This window comes from Geotrypetes seraphini, chromosome 5, assembly GCF_902459505.1.
Source record: "Geotrypetes seraphini chromosome 5, aGeoSer1.1, whole genome shotgun sequence".
Taxonomy (NCBI): domain Eukaryota; kingdom Metazoa; phylum Chordata; class Amphibia; order Gymnophiona; family Dermophiidae; genus Geotrypetes; species Geotrypetes seraphini.
In genome coordinates this window covers 221,105,568-221,130,984 of record NC_047088.1, presented here as the reverse complement: position 1 = coordinate 221,130,984, position 25,417 = coordinate 221,105,568, and the positions used below count along the sequence as shown (strand labels likewise).

At 45.5% G+C, this 25,417-nt stretch overlaps 1 protein-coding gene across 1 annotated transcript in view; it reads right to left on the bottom strand.

The window, feature by feature from the left end:
• STAM2 (signal transducing adaptor molecule 2) overlaps positions 1-25,417 on the bottom strand; it is a 101,654-nt gene that overhangs the window by 22,395 nt on the left and 53,842 nt on the right. Inside the window, exons 11-12 of the mRNA XM_033945078.1 lie at positions 17,768-17,822; positions 1,404-1,557 (exon numbers count right to left, since the gene is read on the bottom strand). Of these exons, the coding sequence (XP_033800969.1) occupies positions 1,404-1,557; positions 17,768-17,822 (209 nt within the window). The remainder of the gene's footprint in view (positions 1-1,403; positions 1,558-17,767; positions 17,823-25,417) is intronic.

Sequence of the window (25,417 nt, the reverse complement as noted above, 5' to 3'; positions counted from 1 at the left end):
TCAGGTAGGAGTACCATTTAGAAAAGTAATGGCTTTTGGGAAAGGATTTTCTGTTCCCTACCAATAGGAGCTTCACAATGCATGTAATAATAGAGGATAGTGATTTAAGAAGTCCTCACCACAGTAGTAATACCAGCTTCAGTATCCTGACTGAAGACTACCAGCCCAAATACAGATTCTTCAGCTTTTTCAGAGTATATAGCAGACTCAACAGAACTGCAATTACATTACATTAGTGATTTCTATTCCGCCATTACCTTGCATTTCAAGGCGGATTACATTATTACAGTTTACAGTATTACATATTACATATGAGGTATGAGGTATTAGGAGATACATAAGAAGTAGTCTGGAAACTTACTAAGATGATAAGGATCAGGGAGTGTTGCAGGTGATGCTTGGGTCAAGTCTGGTTGTGTTAGTTTAGTTTAATGTATTTTTTGAATAGTACAGTTTTTGTTTCTTTTTTGAAGTCTGTGGTCATGATTAGTAGGTTGCAGAGTTGGTGGTCCAGTTTTGCAGCTCTAGTAGCTAGGAGGTTGTCATTTAGTTTCTTTTGTTTGACGTTTTTTGTCGGCGGGTACGTGAATGGTGTGTGGGTTCTCCTGTGTCTGGTTGAGGAGAATTGATTTAGTCGATTATTCCAGTATTCTGGGCTGTCTCCATTTATGGCTTTAAATAGTAGGCAGTAGAATTTGAAGAGTATTCTTGCTTGAACTGGGAGCCAGTGTGTTTCGAGATAAGCCTCTGTGATATGGTCATATTTCTTCAGCGAGTAGATAAGTCTTAGGGCTGTGTTTTGTATTGTTTGAAGTTGTTTTATCATGTTTGCTGGGCATGGGAGATATAGTATGTTGCAGTAGTCTGTTAGTCCTAGGAAATAATACTTAAGTGTGCTTTTCTTTTCTTTTTTTTACACTGTCAAATTGAAAAATCCATTAAGGTTGCTAAAACTAAAATTGTAAAACAGAAGTATTACTTTTGTTACTATCATTTTAACTTTGTTATTTTTTTTAATATATATATATATATATATATATAAAGAGATTAACTCTAGCTTTTTTAACACAAAATGCTTGATGATATTATCACAGTTTTACTTACTTCCTCTATACTCCAATTTCACTTAATCCTACCTGTTTACTTCACGGGATTCCTATTCTGTTTAGTTTTGCTTTTAAAGAATAACTTCTCCCGTCATCATCGTAAGAAATGAGGCACAAATGGTCAAAACTGAGCAGGAAGCTCTCTGCCTCACGATGCCATCATTTAGTTAAACTCAAGTCAAGGAGAAGTCAACATTAACAGGAGGAGCCGCTTTTGATTTCATTTCATTGTGACCTGTAGACAGTAATTAAGCAATACCCTCAGAGCACATGTTGTACCCGGAAAGGAAGACTGACCTGTGCTGGAATACCAGGTGTTGTAGTTGGGTAATGTGCCTGGCCTGGGGGCTTGGCATAAACGGAATACATAGGAGCTTCATTCACCAGTTTGTTGTACAATTCTAGGGCTTCTAGAACTTTGACATTCAATTCGGAGAACTCTGAATGTTTCCTGAGTAAAATAAATGCAGTTTGTTAAATTTTCTCACCATTAACATGGGTTCAAAAAAAAAATGCACTTGAATTTAACCCTTTTGTGAGTAAGGCAGCAGCTTTTCTCTTATACCTTGGGCTTTTATGCCATTTAGAGCCTGTCCTTAATGATGGGGCATTTTGAAGCACCAGGTAGCTCATAACAGCAGTTTCATAACCACCTAGTGATTTTTCCTCCCTCCCTCCATTTTTTATATCACTACTATTACCCTTCTGTTCAACTCAGCCATCATCACAGCAATGGTCCTCCGATAGAAAGACATAATACCACATTGGGTAAATCGCTCCTTAAAAGGTGGTTAATGATCCAAAAAAAACCCCCCCAAATAAATAAAAATTCCCTTCAGAGATTAGACCAAGGGCACATTTAAGCAAGTTTGTCTAACTGCTGAGCGACAACTCAGAATCTTCCCAGGATTCATCACTCACTAAAAACTGTCTCTCTGACCGCCTCCTTTCCCTGTTCAGACTTTGTGAGCTGAATGCTTACTATAAACAATCTCAACTTCTATGCTAGTGGCAGCATGGAGTGCCAGTGCCCCACCTTCAGCTTAAGTTCAATGATATTACAAGCTGTCAGCCATTTTATCCTTTTGTCTTGGAATCTGGATATCATCTTAGGAATCCAATTTTTCATTTTTCTTGTATTTAATTTGATGGTTGACAATTGTCAGCACCATAACACATTTTCTATATGACTCCAGAACTTGCCCTTTGTTTTCCTTTCTGCTGCTCAATTCCAGATTCAGTTCTCACTTTTCTGCCTTTTATGAACTCATTTCCTGTGTTGTTGCCCAGTTCAAAACATAATCAACATATTCTCACACACTGTTTCTCACAAATCTACACTATTCTCCCTTTGCTCTCTCTCAACTCATATATCCCTCAAAATTCAACTTCTTTCCCCCACCAAAAATAAAAAAGCACAGGCACCATGCCTTCCTACATTTCTATAAACCATTTCAATATTGCTGCACTAAAAGTCTTTTATCAGTATAGATTCCACAGATTTTTGTCTACATTAATTTTCAGTTTCATAAGCATTTGATTAAATTTATTTGAATACTTTAAAACTGGGCCTATCACAAAAATACTCCCCAAATCAATATACCTTAAAACAATACAATATGAAATTTGACAATACATTAAACAGATTATAATAAAATGGATATGTAATAAGGGATGGATATAATAAGGGATATAGCTGGAAAACTATAAACACAAAAATCAAGCATAATGTAATAACATAGCACAGTGTACCTTGGTTTACGAGCATAATTCGATCCAGAAGCATGCTTGTAATCCAAAGCACTCATATATCAAAGCATATTTCCCCATAGGAAATAATGGAAACCCAAATGATTCATTCCACAACCCAAAAACTAATGTATAAAATAACCTAAAAACTAATGTACCTGTATAAAATAAAAAGGAGAAAGCTGCCAAGCCGCCAGAGGAGGAGGAAGAGGAGAAGAACTGCAGAGGGTGGCTCCTCGGTACTACTGCTCATGTCTTAGCAGCTGCCGTTGCTTCCGAGCTGGGCTCAGTACTGCTGCAAAAGCCGGTGTGGCACTGCTATGTGAAGCAGCGAAGCCGCAGTCGGTGTTTGCCATGCTTTCCCAGGCCTATAACAGTGGTGGTGGAGGAGGGCCTCGCAGCTCTGTAGTGTCCCAGTGCACACCCCATTACCTGCAGGAACGTAAACACCACCAGCACGTGCCGACCCCGCCTCCCGGAGCTCCAAATGCACATAGTACAGGAGCTCTAACCAGGCGCATGAGCTGCACAGAAATAGCCCTGCCTCAAGCAAACACGTGCACCGTCCCAACTCCAGAGGAAGGCGCGCTCGCTCGTGCGCTAACCAGTACCTTCCTCATCATCTCGCGAAAAGGACACACTCCCAGCGAGAAGAAATGTACAGTAGGTATTTGACTGCTTGTTTTGTGAGTCAACGTTTGTTTTGTAAATCACAAATTTAGCAAATGTTTTGCTCACCTTGCAAAACACTCGCAACCGCGTTACTTGCAAACCGAGGTTTGACTGTATATATCAAGTATCTAAAACATAAAACAAACACAAATATTGCCACTTAAAGATAAATTTCAAAGTATACTAAGAATTATTTAAGGATGTATGCAATGAACCTTGCTCGATGGCAATAATGTATCATGTGAAAACACAGGTTCATTTCTCAAATCCAGCTTCTGCTCCTGAGGCTAACAATCACAGCCCATTAGAAAGGAGCATCAGCTATCACTCAACAGCAGCTCCTACTTGTCAGATTCTGAATGTATGCATACCAGGCTATAGAAGACCCAAACATGTAGCACCTTCTCAATGAATATTAATGTGGTCGATAGGCTAAGTTTAAAATGAGGTGAAACCCCCAGGAACAAAAGATGAAGGTTCATGGTGCTTTAGTCCAATTAAGGGACAGGTCTTATGGAATTAAAAGCTCAAATTCACAGAAGGAAAACTGCCAAGTCATCGACAATGGAGAATGAATGCATGCACTCTCTCACTGAAGGCTAGATTTACTAAAATGTGATACCACATTAGTACATACTCTTGTTATTAAGAAACTAGTCTTTAAGCCCATTATATTAACGGGTGCTAGAATAGATGTGTGTGTCTGTCTTTCTTTCTCTCTTTCTCCTTGGTCGCAGTCTGTCTGTCTTCCTTTCCTTTCCCAGAGCAAAGCATGATCGCTGCCTCCCCCCAAAGCTGCCTGCTTTCCCTCTTCCCCTGTTGTGCAATGCCTGCCTGCTCTGTGGTCCCCTTCTGTCCCCCCCTCCCAAAGCAAAGCATGATTGCTTTCTGGCCCCCCCCAAGCAGCCCCCTTTCCCTCTCGCCCTGGCCCCCTGCCTGCCTGTATTGCTCCCTCTTCTGGCCCACTGGCATGAACCGCCGCTGCTGCTCCTCTTCAAAGCAGCCTGCTGAGGATCGCCGACTGGCTGTAACGAACCTCGCAAGCCGCGCTCCACCTTGGTAGCACGTTTCCTCTGACACACGGGTTCGAACCAGAGGGAACGTGCTACTGAGGTGGAGAGCGGCCTGTGAGGTTCGCTATAGCCGGTCGGCGATCTTCAGCAGGCTGCTTTCAAGAAGAACAGCAGCGGCGGCAGCGGTTTGTTGTCTGGGTGAGTGAGGGCGGGAGGGGGGAGTCGCTGGCGGGTTCCCTGCCTCCGTGTTCAAAAATGGAATTCAGCATGTAGGGACACATCACACTGTCAGGGAACACGCCGTCCTAAGTGCGCATGTGCGCTTAGGGTTTTATTACAGAGGATAGGTCCCGTTGCATAAAATGGAATCTGCAGTAAACAATGCACAATAATGTGTGCTAAGACAGTAAATACAGCCTTTAACTGAAGGGCTAATTTCCAAAATCTTCTATGTCCAATGCAAATTAATATGGACTTAGTAGTTTTTGGAAGCAAGTTCTGCAATTATATTCTACTTTTACTGACCAATACGGTCAATCTAAACTATATTTTATAGCAGAGCATTTGACATTAACATACACAAAGTTTTTCAAAATGAAAACAGAAAGTGGTATAACAATGAAAATTTAAATACAACAAACACAACTAAGGGCTCCTTTTACTAAGCTGCGCTAGTGGTTTTAGTGCATGCACTAGATGCTAACGCCAGCATTGAGCTGGCGTTAGTTCTTGGCGCGTAGCGCAGGGTTAGCGCACGCGGCAATGCAGCGCGCGCTAAAAACGCTAGCATACCTTAGTAAAAGGAGCCCTAAGTCAAAGCAAATACTGTACTCGTATAACATCCTAAAAATGGTATCCGAGTTGAATTCAAATCAAACCCATTAGTGTTCCAACAAGACTTCATCATTCACCTTTACAGCAGCCTCATAATAACCTCAAAACTGGGCCACATAACCAGTGTTCCCGCTAAGCTGCGCTGGCGTGCGCTGGCGCACAAAATATTACATCGCAGCGCACAAGTTTCTCGTCACAGCGCACACACGTGCTTGCAGGCAGGCTCAGCTGGCCCCAGCGAGCTGGCAGTCCATGTAACGCGTCGCAAAGGTAAGGGGAGGCTGGGGGAGGAATCGGACGTCGGGGTGGGGGTGCGAGCAGGGAGGGGGGCGATCGGAAGAGGCGTACGGCAGATGGCAGGGCGGCGAGAGGAGAGTCGGGTGGGGGTGGGGGAGTAACACCGGAAGAGAGCGGCAAATCCGGGCAAGGCAAGACTTGCAGAGGCGTACCTATGGGGTGCGGGGGGTCGATCCCGACGGTCCGCTCAGCTCGCCAACAAGGAGAGGCAGCCGGACTCGCGTACGCTCCGACCGCCTCTTCTTGCAAGAAGCCGGGTCTTATTCAATCAGGAGCTGCTTTGACATGCAGCTCCTGATTGGATAAGGCCCGACTTCGTGCAGGAAGAGGCGGTCAGAGCAGACGCGAGTGATTTCCTGCACTAGGCACCACATGAAGTCACCCACCGTACCACTCGATTCGGGTAAGCGCAGGTATCGGTGGGTGGCTTATTTGCGGGGGTGCCTTATTTTATATTTTTGTCTAAAAAGGGGGGGCTGTCTTATTTGATGGCCCTGCCTTATCATCGGGGAAACACGGTACTACTACTAGTAAATTAGTAATGCGCTACAAAACTGAGGCCGCACGAGCGCCATTGTTTATCTATACATGCATGAAGCAAGTTCTTTTCAAGTTTCGATCGTTTGAAGCGTGTGCATAAACTTTCTTTTGCGATCTTCCATAGATTCAGTCAAATAATTTTTAAATCCATTCGAAAATGTCGAAGCGTAAAGAGAATGAAGAGTTTGGTAGCAGCACAAAGAAAAAGCGCAGCCAATTTAAGAAGGAATGGCTGACCGAGTTTTTGGTTGACACCACGTTGCCGCACGCGAGTGGACGGAAAACAGTGGCGATGAAAGAAATATTCGAATATAGCGACACGGACAACGCATTAATTTGCTCCCTATGCCGAAAAGCAGGTGTTAACGGAGAATGGAGCACAGGGAAGACTTGGTCTGAGTGGAAAATTGATTATTTAAAGCGTCATCTGAATCATAATTCTCATTTAGAAGCGGTTCAAAAGCTTCACAATCAAAGCCGAGGTTTTCTAATGAATTTCTTGAAAGAAACTCCCGATAGTCGGAACAACAGAATCGAATACGCACAGAGATATAAATCAAGTCCAGAGGGAGTTAACATTTTAATTGATAATATATTGCTAGCGGTAAAGTTGAATTCGTCCATGCTATCCGTCCAGGAAATTCACAATCACATGGCTAAATACGTAAAAATACCTGATAGCTGGAGAAGCAAAAACTATGCTTTCGAGTTCCTTGACTGCATAAATGCCATTGTTAAACGGGAAACATTTACAGAAATCCGGAGGTCTCCTTTTCATACCCTAATAATTGATGAAAGTACTGATATTTCTGTTTCGAAAATGCTCATAATATACATTAAATTTAGAAGAAGTGGCAGCAACATTCATGAGACAGTTTTTGCTGGCATCAAACATCTAACTGCTTGTGACAGCACAGCTATAGTTGATGCTATAAAGCAGTTTTATAGTGAGAACGATTTAGATTTCAGTCGTATGGTCATGTTCACGTCCGATGGAGCATCAGTCATGCTTGGGAAGCATAATGGTGTAGCTGCAAAGTTACGTCAATCAGTTCCTCATCTTCTAGAGCAACACTGTGTAGCTCACCGCGAAGATCTAGGCATAGACGATGCATGGAAAACGATCCCATTCATGAAAGAGATCGAAACTCTAATACGCACCGTGTATACGATTTTCAGTAGATCGAGCGTACGAAAAGCCAAACTGGAGGATATTGCTAATGCTGCAGACTCAGATGTCATTTCATTTAAAGCTATACATGATGTTAGGTGGCTGTCTCGGCACTTTGCTGTAAGTGCAGTGGTTAGAAATTATGACATCCTGTTAGAATATTGTCAAGAACAGGTGGAAGAAGACAATGATCCCGTGCACAAATACTGCCTTACTAAATTGAGTAATCTGGAATTTAAAGTTGCGCTATTTATTCTCTGCGATGTTCTTGAGGAGCTTGGATCACTGTGTAAGCTTCTTCAGAAGAGTTGTTTGGCACCTTTGGATGCATTCCAGTTCACTAAAGCCAAATTAAGGAAACTCAGATCTCAATATCTGGGAGAAAAACCACATTTCAATGAAAATGTTGAAACTCTCATTTCATCTTGTAATTCTGTAATTAAAACAGATCATATTCTTACATTTATTACACAAACTTGTGATCATATGGACAAAAGATTTCCTGACAATGAATTAGAGGACTGGCGTGTTTTCGACAAAGACTGTATCTCAAATCCGTCCAACTTAGAGGAATTTACATTTGGAAACGAACAATTTTCACGATTATCTAACCGTTATTTTCTGTTAATGAACAAAGATGATGAACATTGTTTCAAAAGGCAGCTTATTTCAGAATATTCGGAGTTCAAATATATTATTGCTGAAAAAGTAAAAGCAGGAGCTATACAAACGCTTCAGGAAATGTACAATTTAGCTCAGCAGCATAAACAGTTCAGTGGACTAAATGCTCTATTAGACGTGTGTGGCACCTTTCAGGCTTCAAGTGCCGATTGTGAGAGAGGATTTAGCTTGATGAATGCTATAAAGACAAAGACTCGTAATAAGTTAAGAGTAGAACATTTGGAATGCCTAATTAGAATCAAACTTTATTTAGCCACAGGAAATAATGTAAACATAGACAGTGTTTACAATTTTTGGAAATCAGAAAAAGGCAGAAGAGAACAATCTTAATAAAGAATTTTGTACTTTCAAGAATTAATGCGTTGTTTTGTGTTCTTAAAAATATTATTTAACGTTATTTAATTTAGCGTGTAGGCCTAAAATTCCTTTGAATACCTCGTCCTCATGTATCAGCAACTTTGACAACATATTTATTTGGCTCATAACTTGCTGGCACCTGATATTTTTAGCTCACAGTGAAAAAAGTTTGCTCACAACACCCGCCCGCTTAGAGGGAACACTGATTATAACCTCCATGAAATTCAGAAGAGGGGCAGAGATTATGCAAGTCTGTAAGCCAATGCAAAATACAGTTGAATATAGCCCAGATGAGTCAATCTTTATATTGCATGAGAAAAAATATGAAATTGGCTCAAAACCTCCATACTAAGCCAGAATTTTCTTAATCGAGGCCAAACACATTACTGTACATTTTTTTAAACAATCCCACCCAAGGTATTATTCTGTATGATCTGTAGCTGTAAACTTTAGACATTTAAAAAGTCTGTTTAGCTTGGTTTCTCAAAATAACTTTAAATAATATTTAGAACTATAAAGTGCTTATATGGTTGTTAAGGTTTCCCATAAAGCAAAGTCACTCACCTATAGCAGACGTTCTCTGAGGACAGCAGGACATATTTTCTCACACATAGGCAAAGTCATCCATGGAGCCTCAGTGTGGAAGCTGCCCAACATTCTTACAACTTCCAGAAGTTTTGTTTTTTTTTAAATTTTATTTATTTGTCAGATTTGTAATTATTATACAAGTAATACACTTGTTAAAGAAAAACAGAAATAATACATTGTACATAAGAAATTATAACTGAAAGAATACCAATATTCTCTTTCTTAAACCACCATTACTGGGGGAGGAGATCCAATTTACCCATAAAGCAAAATACAAAATTAAGAAAGCGGTCTAAGATTAACAATTAGCTAATCCATATATCATACTTCCAGTTTTGCTCATAAATCACTAGAAATCTTTTTAAGGTCTAGAAAGGCATGTAATTGTGAAGGCACAAAAAAAGTGTACTTAACCCCCAAATATCGAATCAGGCATTTACATGGGTAGGCCAATAAGAAAGAAGCCCCCAATTTTTTTGCTTCATCTCGCATAACAAGAAATTCTTTCCTACGGTCTTGTGTGGTTTTTGAAACATCCGGATAAATCCAAATCCTTTCCCCAGCAAATGTCACTAATGAATTACGGACATAAAGTTTCATCACAGAATTCAAATCTTGCTCAAATACAAAAGATACTAATAATGTTGCCCTTTCTTTTACTTCAGAAAGAGAGTCTTCCAAAATAGCTGATAGTTCACCTTTTTCAATTTTTTCCTGCAAAACATTTCTTTCCTGTACCAAATTTCCTTCCTCAACCACCTTAGAGGAAAATATTGGAATGTAATATACTTTATTTAATGGTGGCATTGCCTGCTGGGGAAACCTAAGTACTTCCATTAAATATTTCTTGAAGAAGTTATACAGATTTAAGGATGGTGACTTAGGGAAATTCAGTACTTGAATATTTAGTCTTCTATTATAATTTTCAAATTGTTCCATCTTCCGATGTATCTTATCTTTAATCAAGGTTGTTGTTGTGTCTTTTAAATCTTTTATATTAGCATTAACCTGCAGCATTTGTTCTGTGGACTCCTGTTTGGATTTCTCAACATTTTTTGAAAGATTGTCAAGTTTAACGGATAGGTTAAGTACCTCTTGAGTCGATTTAGTCATCGTTTCTTCCAGACTTTTCAAGACCTGCCAAATACTTTCTAGGGTCACCACTGGAGGAGTTGATAACTGCAAAATCCTCGCTGCTGCTCCAGGACTTGCTTCCTCGGTGAACATTCCCTCGGGTGTACCTCCCTCCCGGCTTGAGCCCAGTCCTGCGACTTCCACCCCTAGGCTCACTACCGGTAGAACCCGTGTGATCGCCAGACACGGTGGGGCACTGAAATCCGGAGAGGACAGAGATATTTCGTGTCCCAGAACACTGGACGCTCCATCGTCCAATCCTATTGCGGGACCCTCTTCTCTTGGTAAAGAGTTAGTGAGTTGGGTCAGATACTGCTCCAAAGACTGTTGAACCGGCATTGAGCTCATAGACTGGGTACCAGTTTCAGAGATCCTTTCCGTTTAGTGTGAGGCATTTTTCGGTGGAAAAAAATCAAAGTTTGCCGGCTCAGTGGAGATAGGTAAGAGACGCCGACTCTATCGCGCCGCCATCTTGGATCTCCCACAACTTCCAGAAGTTTTTGGCAAGCTCAACTACACATGCACATATGGCCTCCCATCCATCCAACTCACTTGGGACCCTCAACTAGACAAAAATAAATGAAGAACTTAACTCATAGGAGATGGTATTTGAGAACATAACTCCTGCTGTCCTCCGAGAACATCTGCTATAAATGAATAACTTTGTTTTCTCCAAGGACAAGCAGCATATGCTGTTCTCACATGTGGGAATCCCTAGCTATCGGGCTTACAAAAAACAGTCAACGGGGACTTGCAATGGCAAGACCAATGTGAACCAACAACACTAACATAAGGAAGGTACAAGCTGGAACAGAAAAGAATGGGCCTATGAGGGTGGAGTTGGATTCTAGACTCCAAGTTCTGCAAAACTGCCTGATCCAGTCAGCTATCATGTTGGGTATTCTGCTTGAGACAGTAGCTAGATATGAATTGTAGACTGAAGACTACATTGCAGCTCTGAAAATCTCCTCCATAAAGGCTGACCTCAAGCGGGCAGCTGATGCCACCAGGCTTTTACAGTGTAAGCTATGACATGGCCAGCCTAGGCATAAGTGAAGGAGAGCAGTTTGCTAGGCAACTGGATAAAGTGTATTTATTGATGGTTGTCCTCATCCTATTTGAGTCAAATGAAAGAAGCTAGGTGGACTGTCTATGAGCTTTAGTCCACTTCAGATAGAAGGCCAAGGTTAAAACTTTTCTCTTACTGGGCCTCTCGTTCTTTTTTGGAGAACAGAGTTTATAGTGAGAGGACAGATGACTGCAGACAAAGCACAGTGGGCACCAGTTGTGAGTGTGTTAGACATGGTCTACTGCATCTTGAACACTTTTTAAAACCACTGGAAGGTTGCTGGGACATGTCTAGAAAAACAGCCAAAAGGCTTAATTTTCAAAAGTGTGGGTTTTATTTTTTCTGTAAATCACAACAAGGAGCTGAGGTCTAAGAGGGCTGCAGGTTGCAGAAAAGAAAGGAAACTTCAAAAATGCTGAAAACAAATTGTGAAAATAAGAGTAAAGGAAAAATATAAAGTAGGTTCCACATTACTCTATTCTACTAATTCTGCGCAAAAAAAATTCAAAATGCTGCACAAAAAAATTCCAAATTCTGTGCAAAAAAATTGCGAATTCTGCAAGTTTATTTGACAACATTTAAACAATATTTTTGCTAATTATTATCCAGAATTTCAGTACAATTCAGTATTTTCATTAAATTATACGAGAGAAAAAGAGCCTTCAAGTTTTTCTCACTTAGTAAAAGGACCCCTTAGCAGCACACAGAACTCAATTTCTGGTTGGGCATAGAGGTGGAATGGGTGGGTATGGACCACACATTTCCTCTCCACCTGATACTCCCCCTTCACTGAAGTGGCAAAAATACCTTGGCTGATGGTGATTCCCAAGCCCTGTCAGCTGAAAAGTTCTCTACAGAGCTCTTTTTCTTCACCATTTTTCTCTAGTGTGTCTGTCATAATTAGATTGCAAGCTATTTCAAGCAGGGACCGTATCTTATGTTTCACTTTGCCTTTGTGTTATTGAAAAATATTTTGAAAACGGACATATTTCAATAAATTCAGAATAAAAATTTTTTTTCTATCTTTTGCTGTCTGAGTAGTTCATTTTTCCATTCACTTAGGTCCCAGAGACCCTTTTTCTCCTTTATTTATTTTTTTTTTTGTAGCTGTCTTCCCAGGATCACCTGTTTATTTTACATGATGTCCCTATCTGTCTTGTCCAGCATCTGTCCCCCATCTCTATCCTGAGTTTCTCCCCTGTGTCCATTCCCCTGCATCCATCATCCCTCTGTCAGAATCACCCCTTTTCAAGCAATGTCCCTGTGTCTAGTTGCAACACAACAAAAAGGGAGACTCCAGTAAAAACAATCCAAAGATAAAAACAACGGACTTTGGATGTGGATGTTCTGAAAGATGATTTTTATTCCCTCTTCACAATAAAAATTACAAATAAAAGTATGAATTAGCAAAACACATACGATTGTCCCGACGGATCCTATACGGTCCGTGTTTCGGCGAGACTGCCTTCCTCAGGGGTCCGGACGATGTAGGGTACAAAGATAAAAATATGAGCAAAACAATGTATGTGTCTGAGCATAAAACCTGAAAATGGCTTGAGACAAGCAGAGTGGCGTGTAAAATCGCAGTGAGAAAGCACACACTAAACTAATCCTAGCTGTCCATCTATGCCCCTATCTCAATGCTCTCTTCCCATCAAGCATTCTTCTCCATGTCTGTCCTTCTTCTGCTCAGCATTGCTTCAGTGTGCTCAGACACCATCTAGGATCTCTTCTCATTGTTTCTGTGCCTCTCGCTGTGCAGGATCTTCCAACCCTGAGCCAGCCTCTCTCCCCTACCTTCCCCTTCAAGTCTGCATCTCACTCAGCCCTCTCACTCTCCCCTATCCCCTCCCAAGCCAGAATCTCTCACCCCCTAACACCCCAAGCCAGCATCTCCAAACCTTGTTCCCCCTCCCCAGCCAGCATCTCTCTTGCCACGTTCCCCCCTCCCCAGCCAGCCTCTCGCCCCGTTCCTCCTTCCCCAGCCAGCCTCTCTCTTGTCTGGCTCCCCCCTCTCCAGCCAACCTCTCTCTTGCTCCATTCCTCTCTCCCCAGCCAGCCTATCTCTCGCTCCTTTCCCCCTCCCCAGCCAGCCTCTCTCTCACACCCTGTTCCCCCCTTCCCTAGCCAGCCTCTCTCTCACCCCTCCCCAGCCAGCATCTCTATCATCCCTGTTTCCCTCCCCCCATCCAGCATCTCTCTCACCACTGTTTCCCCCTCTACAGGCTTCCCTCTACCACGGTACGGCTGAAGAAAGAGGAAGTGACATTATCAAGGGGAGGATCATGGTAGAGGGAAGCCTGCAGAGCCAAAGCAGGCTGCCTGAAGATTTTGCAGCCCAAATTGCAGCTGGCAGAGAGGGAGTGCCAAACTGATACCAAAATTCTGTTCAGACCTCAGGTATTATGAGTCCCTGTGGAATTCTATGCAAATTCTGCATTGCGCAGAAGCACAGAATCTTGCCAGGAATAACTTCTCAAGAAAGTCAAGAAAAAAATGCAAAGTGAAAGCGTGCATCAGAGACAAAGCAAAAACATCTGAACTCTGCAGAATAAATGAAACTGAAGGTCCTGTGAAATTCAGGTAGGCATGTGTGCACGCACAGCCAGGCCTGCCAAAGGCTTCTGGAAATTATAACAGCACTGGGCAGCAACTGCATTAAGGCTCCATGGATGACATCACCCACATGTGAGAACAGCATTTCCTCCTGTCCTCAGAGAAATAGCTATAAGGAGATTATGTACTTACCTTGGTAAGCTCTTTTCCAGTAGATAGGTGAGACATTCTAGACATGTGGGTTGTGTCCTTATGACAGCGTACCATCTGCAGAAGAAATCCACTTCAGATTTTCTTTCAGTGCCTCTGTTGTATTTCACTGAACTCCATAGCTCCACCTACAGTTAGTACCCAAGCACTGAGAGCCACCAAATATACGTGAAGTAGAGATACCTGTGGCAATCAAGTCCATAAACAATTGGTCTGCTTAAGAATTAACATGAGAACATTAACTGCAAACAGCCAACAAAGGCATCAAAAGGAGCTCAGAAACTACTCCTGCATAAAAGAGTAACATATATACAGTATTCTTCCCAGCCCCCAAGGGCCGACAGGCATCCAAGAAACAACTTGGAGAAGCATAAACAGACTGAGACAGTAGGCAGGTGCAGGAAGGACAAGGCACCTATCTACTGGAAAAGAACTTACCAGGGTAAGTACATAATGTCCTTTTCCAGTGGAATAGGCGAGACATTCTAGTACAAAAGCAGGCCCCTAAAAAGCTAGGGTTGGCTTGCTGCGTCAGCCCAAGGACCCAAAGGCAGAGTTCTGTTTTGACGCCACATCCACTCTGTAAAACCTGTCAAACGTGTGAAGAGAGGACCACTTTACCACCCTGCAGATCTCAGAGGAGACAGCTCTAGCTTTGGCCCACAAAGAAGCCACACTCCTGGTAGAATGCAGCTTGACGGAAATGGGAGACTGTTCCTCAGAAAGAATGTAGGCTGAAGAAACGGCCCTATGGATCCATCTGGAAATTGTGGCCTTAACAGAATGAGTCAGCACAAACATATGGTCAGAGAGACGAAACTCATTTGTGACTTCCAGATACCGCAAAAGGGCTCTGTGGACATCTAATTTCTGCAAAATGCAGTCCTGTATCTTGGAGAGAACAGAAAGGAAACTGCAGAACAGATGTACATGACACAGGCACTTTATTCAGTCATAAATTTTGCATAATAACAATCCACTTTTGCCTTAGAGAAATGTGGACCCAACACAGGCCATGTTTCGATTAAGAAGTCTTCCTCAGGGGACCCAAATTTCCTTTTGAAAAAAAGATCAGTAAAAATCCAAGATGACCACAACTAAGATTTCTTGTATTGTGATATTTTTTAAACAAACTTAAAAAACTGCGATTTTTTTTTTTTATTTTTGAGATGGGGGAACCCAGGGGGACATGCAGAAATCCTCAAAACTTCAATTTTCAAACCTTTCTCAATTCACCTCACAGGCTCTAACAGCCTTAACTCACTGTGACCTGTGGTGGGAATATGCTACAGCCTGCCTCAACTCTCTTACAGTAGCTGAATCAGAGATTCACTGCCTCATCTTCGGGCAGCCAGTCAGACCCTATGCCTGACTGCACCTCCACCCCTGTGGACTGACAAACACACTCAGGGATGGGTGGCAGTGAGAAGATGCAGCCGGCAATCTGCGAGACACCACCAAGTCTCCAAGGTATGCCCAACAGCCTGCGCTCGAACCTTAGGTCAGCAGAAGGAGAAAAATGGGGACGGCCAAAGTTTGTGTGATTTCAATGCAGAGCTGAAGAATCGTGCTTAACACAAGAAATTCAAAAAACAGGACAAAAACACCAAATAAAATTATAAAATGAATAGAGCAGAACAAACACACTTCTGCTGGCAAGCATGCACAAGGGAAAAACTACAGGTGGAGCTAGGGAGCTCACTGAAGTACAACAGAGGCACAGAAAGAAAATCTGAAATGGATTCCTTCTGCAGTTGGCACATGGCCATAGTAACACAACCCACATATCTAGAGTGTATCACCTATTGCATTGGAAAATACTTTATGGACATAGAGTAGGATCAATGGACTTGGAATTCTGTTTTTTTGTTGTCTAATGCATTCTTGGTTTGATATCCAAAAGCACTTATGCAGTCATCATCAGGTGTTGACAGAATAAATCCACATTGTTTAAATGACAGATTGTTAAACACATACATTTTGGGCAGATATTGACTTTTTTAATACAAAACTTGTGTGTTTAATTAAAAGGAGGGGCCAGGTATTCGGGGGGCAGATGCTAAATTTATCTGTGTAACAGTAATATTCAGCCTCTATCTGAATAAATGTATCCAAATAGCACAAATAGCAGCCTTAAATTTAAACAGATAAAATTCAGTGGGATAACTTATCTTTATGTAGTGGCTGGCCTTTCAAATATTGTCCCCTCTGTTTACTTCACAGAATCCTTATCACCCTAGTCAGGCCTTCATACAGAATTGTTTGGCATCATAGTTTGAGAGTAATTTTCAAAATTAAACTAAAAGGATGATTATTTCAAGTATTACTGTGGTCAAATATTTTCTAAGATCATGTTCCCTAACTTTGGTTAGGTATGCCTTAAAAAAAAAAGTCTTATTTTCAAGATATACATACTCGTAATAAATATGCATTAGAAATACTAGATTTCCAGTGTATACAGGTGTATGTAAGTGCATCTCAAGCATATTCATTGTAGACAGCTTGAAACCCATATCAGTTAATTGTGCCTCCAAGAATACGAAGGATTTCATTATGGTTTTCAACAGCATGAATTAGGATATCATCGGCACAATCGGACAAGCATCATTCTAAATTTAATATACAGTTAAACCTCGGTTTGCAAGTAACGCGGTTTGCGAGTGTTTTGCAAGACGAGCAAAATACTCCAGTAAACTTTGACTCGGAAACCGAGTGTTGCCTCGGTAAACGAGCACTTACTCATGTGTCTATATTTTCTCTCTGTGTTTGTGACGGTGGCACCGGCAGAAACTGCAGGGCACAGAAGGCAAAGGCTGCTGTGGACAGGACTTGGTATGGCTCCAGAGGCACCCGAGTGGCACATGGGGGGTGGGGGGAGAGAGAGTGGAGAGCGCAGGGAGGAAAGGATGGAGGAAAGGCCGGCCTGAACCGCTGCTGTCACTGGAAAATGAAGGGCCGGGTCAGAGCACGCTGCGGGTGCCCACATGGCCGCCTCCCCCCACCCAGTGAGGGATGCCGAGCTACCGGCTGTCCACATGAAGTCACTAGAAGCTGCTGACAAGCCGTTACAATATGCGGAGATACCGGCACCACCTCAAACATCGCCGGAGTCTGAGAACGCCAGGGCGGTTGCATGGATGCCTGTCCTCCTGCTAACTGCGCGAGCGCCTATTCAGCCACTTCCTGCCCAACTGCGGGGCACTGGCAACCAAAAGAGAGCTCGGGGCTGCTGCTGATTCACCATAACCAGGGCAATCCTGCGCTTTCCTGAACTCAGGTGGGCGTTGGGTTGCTAAAAAGGCGACCGCTGACAATAAAGGACCCGCTGGAGGACCTGTGGTGGTTAGAGGCGGAGACGCTGGCAGCCGACTAGTGGGTGATGCTTCACGGAGAACTGCTAATTCCTGGTCTGCAGGTGACAGTGGTGCTGGCACTCCACCATGCCGCACACAGTGGAGCTCCCGACGCTGGAGAAGCTGGAAGCGAGTTGGGGATGAGGGAGGTACAGTAGTTGGTCTCGTTTGTTCCGGCTCCTATTGGGTTTAATTTCCTCTGCAGCTCCTTGTGATTCTGGGCAAAGTCACTTAGTATCTACTTACTATCCGTACCAGTTTTTGGGATGTGAAACAAATCGTCCGAGTTTCCATTATTTTCTATGGGGACATGTGCTTTGATATATGAGTGCTTTGGATTAAGAGCATGCTTCTGGAACAAATTATGCTCTCAAACCAAGATACCACTGTACTTCAATAACAAGGTGATCCATATTTCTCAATAAGTAATGACTCACCTATCAATCTCCTCTAGCCTTTCATCTATCATAGGACCCATCTGTTGGCAGGCATCTATCAGTTATACAAAGAAATAAATATGATTGTTATGCAAGGATGCGCTAACATTCAACAAAACCAGGGGTGCACAACTCCGGCCCTCGAGGGCCATAATCCAGTTGGGTTTTCAGGATTTCCCCAGTGAATTTGCATGAGATCTATTTGCCTGCATTGCTTCCATTGTTTGCATATTGATCTTGTGCATATTCATTTGGGAAATCCTGAAAACCTGGCCTGGCAAGGGCCGAAGTTGGGCCCCCTTGAACAAAACTATTGCTTCTTAATGGTACAGCTGGAGAACATTATCATTATTTTTCTCTTAACATTCTTACCACCCTCCCACCAAATACTGTTCAAGACATCTTTCCAAAAATCCTAGAAACTGTACCATCAAATCTCAGTATCCCCTAAATGAATCATAGTGTTCCATAGTCAGTACTATAGATGAGACTGGAACAAATGAAAACGAAATGTCGAACTCTGATATTAACAACTTGCTCCAATGGAAAGAGAAACATGAGGTTATAATTAACAATGGATGTTATTTAAAAAGAAGCAGACATAACCCAAATGCCCTTATCAAACAATAGAAAAATTGGGTAAAAAAGAAAAATCTTTAACTGCTAATCTCAAGTTAGTTACATATATACAAGGTGTTCTATTATTAAGTGTAATATCATTCTCATTTCTGCAATAAATATTCCAGTAGCAATGTTTAAGTATAATTAATATATTCTTTTCTATTTTGAAATATTGTTCAAGCATTAAGCAAGCTGATATATTTTGCTTATAGAATGCTGCATGATAACACGTGAACCTCACTCTTGGGATATTTGTAACAAAGTGGGGTTCACTGTGATATCTCATAACAAAATAGGTATATAAAAGAAGGAAAATTGCTTTCTAATTGCACATACAAGACTCTTGTTATTAATGTGAGATCACTGGTTTTGATATTTCTCTTCTTTATCCACCTTTTGTATTGTTCGATAGTGAACAGCAGAATAGAAATACATAGAAGGCATCTTTCAAGCCATTTCCAGACCTGCGGGAAACAGCAGGTCTGGATGTCTGCACTGAATTCTGTGCAGCATTTTGCACGGATGGGGAATTATGTGCAAATTCTGCACTGCCAGTTGTGCTGAATTCCAACAGGAGTTATCTTTTGAACAAAGTGCATGGATCTCAGTAGCACTGCATCAAGCGAAGAAGCACTGCATTCTCTCCTCAAACATCTTCTTTCGCTACTCCTCAAAGACTAAGGCATGGGAAGCCCAGGAGTCATCAAGTACTTTTGAGTCACTTGTGGTTATGGAAATTGGGGTCCCAGGTCCTTTGAAGGCTGTTGTACTTTTCCTGATGCTATAAAGCAGCGTTTCTAAACTCGGTCTTGGAGTACCCCCTTGCGAGTCAGGTTTTCAGGATGTCCACAATGAACACGCATGAAAGAAAGGTGCATATAATGGAGGCAGTGTACACAAAGGAGAAATTAGGTTCTTACCTGCTAATTTACTTTCTTTTAGCTTCTCCAGACCAGTAGAGGTTAACTTTACGAATGGGTATATATCTAATCATGACCAGCAGGTGGAGACTGAAAACAAAACTTTGGGACAGTATATCCTAGCCCCTCCTCTCTATTTCCCTCAGTCTGCCGAATAGCCAAGCAGAACCAAGAACTGGAAAACAACAGAGAGAAAAAACAATACTCCAAAAGGAGTAACAAATAACATACCCAAAATGCTGTTGGAAAATGCAGAGGAGAAATTCCCGAAGGAAGAATGTCCCCACAGCTCGCCAGCTAAGCCAGCCGAGCCACAGCCGCTGTTCTTCAATTCTCCCCGGCCCTAGAAAAATACTAGAACCCGCAGCAAAAACCAAAAACTGCCCGCGCAACAGCCCCAACAACAACAACAACAGACAGGGTGGGGACCTCTACTGGTCTGGAGAAGCTAAAAGAAAGTAAATTAGCAGGTAAGAACCTAATTTCTCCTTCTTTAGCACTCTCCAGACCAGTAGAGGTTAACTTTACGAATGGGACGTACCAAAGCAGTCCCTCTCACGGGCGGGACCCCCGAAGGGCCGATACCAGTACACGCTCACCGAACACCGCGTCCCGACGCGCCTGCACATCAACCCGATAATGACGAACAAAGGAATGCAAGGAGGACCAAACCGCAGCCTTACAAATATCCACTGGAGGCACGAGCGACGACTCAGCCCAAGAAGCCGCCTGACCCCGAGTGGAATGAGCCTTGAGAAACTCCGGAACAGGCTGCTGTTTCAGAAGATAAGCGGAAGCAATCGTCTCCTTGATCCAGCGCACAATAGTAGCCTTAGAAGCGCCCGCTCCCCGACGAGGACCCGCCAGGAGGACAAAGAGATGATCGGACTTCCGGAATTCCTGGGTCCGCTGCACATAAGAGCGAAGGACCCGACCGACATCCAACTTGCGCAGCTGCCGTTGCTCAGAAGAGCCCTCCCGACCACCCAAGACCGGGAGAACCACCGATTGATTGACATGAAAAGGAGAAACAACCTTCGGCAGAAAGGAAGGAACAGGCCGCAAGACGACTCGCTCCCTAGAAAACTCCAAGAAGGGAGCCCTACAAGAGAAAGCCTGCAGCTCAGAAACACGCCTAGCAGAAGTAATGGCCACCAAAAAGACCGCCTTCAAAGTAAGGTCCTTCAAAGAACAGTCGTCCAAGGGCTCGAAAGGCGGACGCACCAAAACAGAGAGAACCAGATTAAGATCCCAAGAGGGAACCGAGGGCCGTAGGGGAGGCCTAAGCAACTTGGCCGCCTGCAAAAACCGAATCACATCAGGAAGAGCCGATAAACGCTGACCTGACACCAACCCTCGAAAGGCCGACAGGGCCGCAATATGAACCCGGAGAGAAGACCAAGCCAGGCCTCTATCCAGGCCATCCTGCAAGAACTCCAGAATGTTAGGCAGAGAAGCGCGAAAAGAGGTCACTCCCCGCGCCCGACACCATTCCTCAAAGAGACGCCAAACCCGCACATAAGCCCGAGAGGTAGAAAGCCTCCGGGACCCCAACAGTGTAGAGATCACCTTGTCTGAATATCCCTTCTTGCTAAGGCGACCCCTTTCAAGAGCCACGCCGTAAGACAGAAGGGAGACGGGTCGAACATGGGAATGGGACCCTGCATCAGAAGGTCGTCCGAGAGAGGCAGAGGAAGAGGATCCGCTACCAGGTGCCTCACCAGATCCGCATACCACGGACGGCGAGGCCAATCCGGCGCCACCAGCACCACCAAACCCGGATGGTGAACAATGCGAAGAAGCACTCTGCCCACCAGCGGCCAAGGAGGGAACACATACAACAGCCCCTCCGTTGGCCACTGCTGGACCAGAGCATCCAGACCCTCGGCCAGACCGTCCCTGCGACGACTGAAGAAGCGGGGCACTTTGGCGTTGCCACCCGTGGCCATCAGGTCCATCAGGGGCTGCCCCCAAGCCTGCACTATCAACTGAAACGCCTCGGCGCCGAGACACCACTCTCCTGGATCTAGAAAGTGACGACTGAGGAAGTCTGCCTGAACATTTTCTACTCCGGCTATATGAGAGGCCGAGAGGTCCAGCAGATGGGATTCCGCCCAAACCATGAGCAGAGCCGCCTCCTGCGCCACCTGAGTGCTCTTGGTGCCCCCCTGACGATTGACCTAAGCCACCGCCGTGGCATTGTCCGACAGCACTCTGACCGACTTGCCCAGCAACAGGGAGTGGAAAACCAACAGCGCCAGACGGACCGCTCTGGTCTCCAACACGTTGATCGACCAGGCGGCCTCCTCCGCGGACCAGGTGCCCTGAGCTGAGTGACCCAAACACTGAGCCCCCCAACCCAGGAGACTCGCATCCGTCAGGAGCACCGTCCACTGCGGGAGATCCAGACCCACCCCCTGAACTAGGTGAGGGGTCTGGAGCCACCAACGCAGACTGCAGCGCGCCAAGCCTCGCAGGGGGACCGGAACATCCATCCCGTGCCTCTGGGGAGACCACCTCCGGAGCAGAGCATACTGGAGAGGACGCATGTGGGCCCGCGCCCACCTCACCACGTCCAGGGACGCCGCCATCGACCCCAAGACCTGGAGGAAATCTCGCGCCCGAGGACACCGGGACGCCAAAAGCAGGCGAATCTGAGATTGCAATTTGCTCACCCGGCCCTCTGGGAGGAAGACCTTCCCCAAGGAGGTGTCGAACAGCACCCCTAGGTACTCCAGACGCTGAGCCGGGACCAACCGACTCTTGGAAAGGTTGACCACCCAGCCCAGCGACCGGAGAAACTCCACCACCCGAGCAGTAACCCGGGAGCTTTCCTGCAACGACTTTGCCCGAATTAACCAGTCGTCCAGGTAGGGGTGTACCAGGATGCCCTCCGACCGCAAGGCTGCCGCGACGACCACCATCACCTTGGTGAACGTCCGAGGAGCCGTGGCCAGCCCAAAGGGAAGCGCACAGAACTGAAAGTGCCGACCCAAGATCGCAAAGCGCAGGAAACGCTGATGAGAGGCCCGAATGGGAACATGCAAGTAGGCCTCCGTCAGATCGAGAGAAGTGAGAAACTCCCCCGGCTGAACCGCCAGAATGACCGACCGCAGAGTTTCCATACGGAAAGAGGGAATCTTGAGAGCCCTGTTGACCCCTTTCAAATCAAGGATGGGCCGAAAGGTCCCCTCCTTCTTGGGCACCACAAAGTAAATGGAGTATCTGCCCGTGCCCCACTCCGGAGGGGGCACCGGAACAACTGCCCTGAGATCTAGGAAGCGCTGAAGGGTCTGGCGAAAAGCCTGCGTCTTCCCCGGAGTCTGACATGGAGAAGCGAGGAAAAAATCCGGCAGAGAGCGGGCGAACTCCAGGGCATAACCGTCCCGCACCACCTCCAGGACCCACTGATCGGACGTGATCTCGGCCCATTTGGGGAAAAATTCGCGCAGCCGGGCCCCCACCGGAACCAAAGGGGGCGCCGGCAAGGCGTCATTGTGCAGGACGGGAAGCGGGGGAACCGGCGGAGGGATTCCCTGCCCCCCGACGGGCCCCCCGAAAGGGCTGCATGCGCTGGAAGAACCGACCCCGGGAAAATCCCGGAGACTGGAAAGAAGCAGCCCCACGCCCAGGGCGATACTTGCGAAAATCCCGCAAACGCCCCCGGGCCGCACCCCCCCGAGACGCCGGGCGGGCACGGTCCTCCGGCAGACGGGGAACTTTCGAGTCCGACAAAGTCTGAATCAACTTATCCAAGTCCTCTCCAAACAAAAACGACCCCCGAAAGGGAAATTTAGTAAGCTTAGCTTTGGACGCAGCATCCGCCGCCCAAGCGCGCAGCCACAACACACGCCTTGCGGCCACGCCAAAAGCCATAGACTTAGCCGAGATCCGCACCAAGTCATATAGAGCATCTGAGAGGAATGAGGCCGCCATCTCAATCTTCGCTACCTCCTGATCCACCAGAGACCAGTCGTCAGACTCTCGATCCAAGACCCGCTCCGCCCACCGAAACACGGCGCGAGCGACCAGTCCCCCACAAATAGCCGCCTGGACCCCAAAGGCAGAGACCTGAAAATTTTGCTTAAGGATGCTCTCCAATTTGCGCTCCTCAGAGTCCCGCAAGGCAGAACCGCCCTCAACAGGCACGGTATGCCGCTTGGAAAGTGCCGAGACCACCGCATCCACGACTGGCGAAGCTAACGTAGCCCGATCCCCATCCGGAATGGGATACAGGCGAGCCATGCTGCGCGCCAGCCGAAACGGCGTCTCCGGCGTTTTCCACTGCTCCAGAATAATATCCCGAATATCCTGATGCATAGGAAAAGAGCGGGAAACGGAACGGATCCCCCGTAACAGGGGGTCCCCCACACGCGGAGTCTCCGGCGGCGCGTCCTCAAAACGCAAAACCGAAGAAACCTGCTGAATAAGGTCAGGCAGCTCATCTTTCTGAAAAAGGCGCACCACGGACGCCTCGTCACTGGAGAACGGGAAATCCGACAACCCGCCGCCAGCTTCCGTCCCCTCCAGAGAGTCCTGGAACTCCTCAGAAGGGTCCAGGTCCTCCTCCAGACCGACCCGTTCCTCCGACCACAAATTCTCGTCCCACGACACCCGCGGACGCTTGGACAAGGGAGGCGGCGGAGGGGACGTCACGCCAGACGAAAGAGGCAAAACCGCAGGGAGCGCGGAGGAAAACCCACCCCCGAAACCCCCTGGGCGCAACCGGGACCCCCAGCCGCCTGAAAATAGGCTCTGCATAAAGAAAAGAAAAATTCAGGAGAAAAACCCCCCGAGGGTCCCAAGGGACTCCCTGCCACAGCAGGGGACCCAGCAGAACCTTGCCCCTGCATAGTCAAAACAGGGGGAAGGTCACCTGAGGTGGAAGACAAAATGGAGGGGCCAGACAGAGAAGATGGCGGTTTTCCCGCCAAAAAAGCTCCCTCCATAGCCTGAAGCGGCTGAGAGACCTGAATAGTCTCAGCCGCTAAAGCAGGCAAGCCGGCATCAGCTGTCAAAAAATCAGCTGAGAGGGAATCCTTCGGGGAATCCCTCCGTGGGCGGTTGTGGAAGACCGGGCTTCCCCACTGCTCCAAGCCGACTCGCGAGGCACCATCGGCGGGGAGCTCTGGGCGCCTGCAGCCGCTGCCGACGGAGCTCCACCACCTCACCGACCCAAACCGCCGAGTTCAGGCCGGCCGCGAGTGCCTCGCGGCTGGACTAAATTGTGTCCTACTCCCCCGGAGAAGGGCACAATTGCTCCATACGCGACCTAGCTATAAAAAAGTGCCGGTTACATGAAAAAATACAGTAAAATACAGTTTTCTTAAAGGGAAACAACCCTTCAGACCAGCACTACCTCAGGATTTTTTTTTTTTTTTTTACAGAACAGACTCCACAGGCTCTCGAAGCAATATGCCTTGCTTGACTTAGGGGGCAAGGCTTACTGCTGAGGCTCCTCTAAAAAAATGTGGGGAGGTGGAGGAAGTGGGGGGAGGGACCCCGCTCGTGACCCGCCGGGTTTGACACCCCCGAGGTCGGACGAACCCCCAAACAGAGTCCGCCCAAGCTCCGTCCGGCTAAAAACAGGGACAATAAACCCCCTAAACAAATTCCAACAGCCCTACCAAGGGAGATGGGTACAGATCACTCAACACCTGCTGGAGACTGAAAGAAGACTGAGGGAAATAGAGAGGAGGGGCTAGGATATACTGTCCCAAAGTTTTGTTTTCAGTCTCCACCTGCTGGTCATGATTAGATATATACCCATTCGTAAAGTTAACCTCTACTGGTCTGGAGAGTGCTAAAGAATCAAGTTTATGCATATTCATTGTGGATATCCTGAAAGCCTGACTGACAAGGGGGTATTCAGAATTGAGTTGAGAAACACTGCTATAGAGGACGAGCAGTCCTAAATTAAACTAAACTAAACTTTAAGTTTATATACCACATCCTCTCCATGATTATAGAGCTCAGCACGGTTTACAAGAGCTTAATAAAGGAAGGTATAACACATTGTGTTTGGTGGTTGAATATAGGGAGGGAGGTGAGCATTACATTTTTGTGAAAAACCTAGTTTTCAGGTGCTTACGGAATAGTTGGAAGACCT